The sequence below is a fragment of the Pterocles gutturalis genome, unplaced genomic scaffold, assembly GCF_000699245.1.
Source record: "Pterocles gutturalis isolate BGI_N339 unplaced genomic scaffold, ASM69924v1 scaffold10920, whole genome shotgun sequence".
NCBI lineage: Eukaryota > Metazoa > Chordata > Aves > Pterocliformes > Pteroclidae > Pterocles > Pterocles gutturalis.
In genome coordinates this window covers 4,897-10,493 of record NW_010138272.1, presented here as the reverse complement: position 1 = coordinate 10,493, position 5,597 = coordinate 4,897, and the positions used below count along the sequence as shown (strand labels likewise).

General features: G+C 33.1%; 1 protein-coding gene across 1 annotated transcript; it reads left to right on the top strand.

Moving 5' to 3' along the window:
* Positions 1 to 3,485: 3,485 nt before the first annotated feature.
* On the top strand, positions 3,486 to 5,148 carry LOC104457673 (casein kinase I; the record flags this gene model as incomplete). Its single annotated transcript, XM_010082934.1, has 2 exons — positions 3,486 to 3,630; positions 4,914 to 5,148. Coding segments are annotated over exons 1-2 (334 nt in total), but the record flags the coding sequence as incomplete, so codon positions are not given.
* Positions 5,149 to 5,597: the final 449 nt, after the last annotated feature.

The following is a 5,597-nucleotide window of genomic DNA, read 5'->3' as shown; positions in this document are numbered from 1 at the left end:
GGACAAGAGGAAATGGCCTCAGATTGCACAATGGGGGGTTTAGGCTGGATATTAGAAAAAATCTCTTCCCTGAAAGAGTGATCAGTCATTGGAATAGGCTGCCCAGGGAAGTGGTGGAGTCACCATCCCTGGAGGTGTTCAAGAAACGTGTAGATGTGGTGCTCAGGGACGTGGTTTAGTGAGTTAGGTGGTGTGGGTTGATGGTTGGACTTCATGATCCTTGAGGTCTCTTCCAACCGTAATGATTCTGTTCTATTCTGTTTTATTTTATATTCTATGTTTCTGTACATCTGTTGGATGACTTAATTTACTGCTTCAGCTACCTCCACATTTCCATGTGTAATTCCAGAATACTAGAAAGTGGAGGCAGATAACTTGAGTTCCAGACTTATGACATCCCCTTACATGTACAAATATCTTTTCTGTTCCAGTATCTGATAATTATGGATGATTTTTAAAAATTAAAACCGCTGTCTTGTACTATGTTCTGCCTTAGTGTGAAGTGTTGTCAATATACTTGCATTAGTAGCAATAAGCTACTCTTGTTAAGCCTTTCTGAAAGGGGTATGATTATGTGGGTTAAGTATATTAGTTAGATATGGGTATGATTATACGTATTTTAAAAACAAGTGGAAGCTCTAGCCTTCAGAAAATTGAACAGTTAAGCTGGATTTGTAGCGGTTATATTTTCATTCTCACCTGTAGGAAGAGAGATTAGTGAAAATGCTCTCAGAAATACTGTAAGCATTTGGTTTTAACTTTGCCAAAACAGTAAGGCTCTTAGTTTGTTTTTTACACCCAGAGCTGTAGTTGACACAGTTACAAATCAGTTCCCTGAGTGTAAGTAGCACTGTAGTAAGGCATGAAAACCTTGAGATTTGATGTACCTCAAAAAACACACAGAGTTGGGAATGTTTTCCTTATTAAACTTACATTTGCCATACAGAGAAGGAAGGCAAAATCCAGTGTTTCATTAGGGTTTTCTGAAAATAGGTTTTGTAGTTCTGTAGAGTGTTGTAACAATGGACAGCATAGAAAAAGCTCACATGAAAGTAAAACAAAACAAAACATTTTCAGAGTATTGAATATTTAGAGTAAATGAGACACAGAATTTACATACTGATCCAGAGTAACTAGCTTCCTTAAGTGAACAAAATTTATTCTGCTGAATGAGTAAGAAGTCCTGTGCATATGAGGAGGTGTAAAATGAATACAGGCAATGATATGAAGTTATTTTTAATTCTAAAGACACACAATGCATATGTACAGAAAGGCAGAAGTAAAATTGGATCATAAGCCTTTAAATATTGATGTTTTCAAACTTATGAGTTGCCTGGCTTCTTAAGGCTGTTGTTTATGTAAAGCTATAAAGTCCAGAAGTGCAGAATATTTTGGTATTAATTTTTGGAATGTATGTGCTGTTCATTGTATTGATAAAGTATATGAGTATGTATGAACATGAAGATAGAATGTGTCATTGTTGGTAGCATAATTGTAAATGCAGTGCTCAAGAATATTAAAGAACATTTTCAGTCTTTTGATGCCTGCATTTATTTTGTCAAATATTCTTTCAGCAAGCACTTTCTAGGGAAGTAGGTGATCTTACGTGCACCGCTAACTTAAACTGAAAGTTGGCTATGTTTCTACTAAAGGTTTAGATACCTTTAAGTAATTTGATAAACATATTTAACTTGTTATCCTCTTGTGCCAGGAGAAGTCTTGTTATATGGACTTGTTTATTAAGTTTCTGTTCAGGGGAAAGAACAGAAGTAATTTTTTCAGAGAACGTGTAGTTTTGCTACTCTAAGCTGCGCATGTCAGGAGGCATTTGTTCAGTGGTTCTGGTAGCCGACTAGATAGCATGAGAATCTTCTCAGTGCAACACGTGTGAATTTTAGCCCTAGTTTTCAAGACATTTATGGCCGCAGTATCACCAGCTGTCTGAGGAATCGTGATGTAAGAATGTGTTCCTGCCAGGGTTTCTGGAATGCTGCCATAGAAAACTCAACAAAAATAAATTTTTGATACAATAGTGCAGTCTCTTTTTTATAGTTTTTATGAACATCAAATTAATATTCTTGAAGTGTTTTGTGTTGGAGAATGTAACATTTACTTTATGTCAGGAAAAATATTAGACCTGGAAATAAGGTATCAGAGTCACAGGTCACATTTTAGACTCCATGCAAAATTTGAAAACAAATGTAGCTTTAACATTAAATTTGTCTCTTACCCTTCTAGGTAGAGATGTAGTTTATACCTGTTTAAAGAATATTAAAAGAGATTGTTACCTGAACATTGTTACCAGTGGGATGTTTTTGTTGCCATATATTATTCTTAACTTAATTTTTATTTTAATAATTTTCTGAGTTAAAAAAAAAACAAAACACAACAAAATCTTAAGATTTTGTGTTAGTATAAAATTTTAAGTGTGGAACTGTGTATTAAAGATATTTTTCTTTAAAATAATTTTAATGATTTGGCAGAATAGAATTTAATGGATTCTTTCTGGACATGAATTTTTGAAAGAATTTAGCAAGTTGGGCAGTGTCTGGTGTGATACTTCAGCAGTGAAATCAGGGTGAATCTTTATCATGGGTTCCCCTTGAGACTTCTAAAAATTCCCTTTGCCACCTGTTTTTGTGATTATATTAAAAAAATCCCTGTCCCTCAGATGGTTTGAACTAATAAATCTCAGTCTACCGTACATTTTACTAGAAATCTAGATTAAAAAAAAAAATAAAACCCACCAAACTTCTACTCTGTGGTGTTTAGGTTTTTAATAGACTAACTCACATTTAAGAAAAATGTTTTCTTTTATGGGCTAGCTGAACAGAAACCAAAAGTAATGGAGGAAGACAAGACAGGAAACGGCTTTCAGTACAAATTTGAGTAGACAATGCTTGTATTTGGGGAAAAAAAAAACCTAAAAAGTGATGACTATAACAATTTGTCATCTATGGTATTTTTATTTTGATGATGCATCTAAAACTTGGCTTAATGTCTCATTAAAATTGAGGATTCATTAATCTCTTTGGGATTTTTAAATTATTTGTATAGATAATAAGGTGATTTTATTCATTAATGTAGGCTTGTCATAGCCTTAATTTGAAATGGTTAATTTAAATGCCTATTTTTTTAAAAGGAGCTTATTTAAACCTCTCTTCATACCTTTTTAAAATGCTGTTTCAATTTACTGTTACAAAACCTAACAGATAGGTTCTGATTTTTATTTTTTATAGAAAGCTTTAAATCTTTCACAAGTCAAATATGTAATATTCACTAAACATTTAATGAAACTGGTACTACCTTCATTACTCCTGTTGTATCTTTTACCTGTAATTTTTATGAGGTTTTATTGTTGCTTTTGTGTAAACAATGTGTTTTTAACTTCAGAACAATTTGAAATCAGGTAGGAATTTTATTGGTATGTTCATTAATCTTATTTAACCTCTTATAATTCCTTTGTATCTTCATTTTACAGATGGAATACCTCAGGTTTACTATTTTGGCCCATGTGGCAAGTATAATGCTATGGTGCTAGAACTACTTGGACCTAGTCTGGAAGATTTATTTGACTTGTGTGGTAGGACATTTTCTCTTAAAACCGTTCTTATGATAGCCATACAGTTGGTAAGTAGAATAGGTGTTACTTTTAGTGTTCATTAGAATAACTAAGTCAATCTTCAATGTGTTAAATGCTTATTTCACTTAAGAGATTTGCACTTCCCATGTTTTAAATTGATGTTTCTGGCTTCTGAAGAGCCTGTGATACTGTCTTAGCAGAAAAACTGTCATGTCACTTTCATTTACTTTTTCTATTTTTTCTAGAATCATTGCATGAATGTAGTTTAATTGTGTCTTCTGAATTCTCATAATTACAACCTGAAATAAGGAATTTTAGTTTAACGTATTTAAAAAGAAAACCTTCATGAAATAAAATTACTTTTAATCCATGAAAGTAGTTGGGTGATGGGACTCCTAAATAGCATAAATATTTTCCTAGGCATCCCTGGAAAGAAAGCAAGGAAACAAACAATCAAAAAAAAATCCCCCAGACCCTTCCAGAAATACTAAAATAGCACAAAATTATTCTTTGAAGAATTTTTCCCTTTTCTTGAGGATTTTTTCATTTGGTTCCCACCTGAGGGTGTGTGGAAGTGGAAAGAGAAAAGGCAAAATAAGGCTTTGCATGTTTGCCTTGATACAGTGTGTTTTAAATAAGACCTTATAAAATATTAATGATACTAAACCACTTTCCGAAATTTTTACCCATGAAGGGTAAAAATAGCTGTTTAAAACATGACTGTAGTTGTATAACAGGCTTGCAACTATAGACATATAGCCATATGCAGCTTATTTACAGCCAAAATTACAAAGTTTATTTTTTAAAATGCTCAAGTCATCACAAATACAGAGTTCATCTTGGTGTTCCTTTCTGAATATATAAATTCTGATAGAAAGTGATCCAGCTAGAGTAGAAGTTATATGCGTAGTGGTGAACTTTCCATGCTTATCTTGTTTATACCTTTAATGTGTAATAGACCTACATTTAAATTTGCTGCTCACTCTTTGACATAATTGTTGGTTATAGTTTTAATTTGCACAAAATATATTTTATGCCAGCTTTTCTTAAAGAAGATAACTTCGGTTATATACTGATTCATATCTAATGTCCAGTGTGAAAGTTTCCAATACACCATGTGGTGTGTCTGCTTAGGGGATATGCACAGTTTTCATTGGCTTTGACTGGGAGATACCTTGTTAAGAGTAATAGCCCTTTGTTTTTAAGGCGATAGGAGGGGTGATTTCCTATTAATATAAAGTCAATGTAAGATATTTAGCTTCTACCACAATTTAATGTGGCAACCTGAAGCTTAAACTAAACTTTCTGTTGTTTTTCTCTTTTATTAAAGATTTCTCGTATGGAGTATGTCCATTCGAAGAACTTGATATACAGGGATGTAAAACCTGAGAACTTCTTAATAGGACGACCTGGAAACAAAACCCAGCAAATTATTCATATTATAGATTTTGGTTTGGCAAAGGAGTATATAGATCCGGAAACCAAGAAGCACATACCATATCGAGAACACAAGAGCCTTACAGGAACAGCTAGATACATGAGTATAAATACACATTTAGGAAAAGGTATGTGTGCCTTTGAAGTGAAGAAACAAGAATTCAACAGCTGTCATTTGTCTGAAATCATCTTGTTTTCAAGTTGTAATTTTTCTCAGTCTAGTCATTAACAACTGCACGTTTTGTCTACTGTGCCAAATTACAGTTTGTTATGGAAATACTGTTTACAGGAGTAAGATTCCCTGAGTCTCTAACCATCATGGTCATGTCTCAGCAAATAACTATGTTATTTTTCTTAGATATCCGTAAAAGAAAGATGAGGTGTAGCTTTTTGTATCATAACATCTTCACATTAGAAGTATACCATAGTGAGGTGGGTGCAAAGTAGATATGCTTTTTAAAGATATCAAAGTGAATTGATGGCAACAGCATAGGTTTTCCATGTTATCTTGACAATTTTTTGATCCTTTTTAAATGCACCATGTAGTGGAATAAAAGTAGCTTATATTTGATGCTGA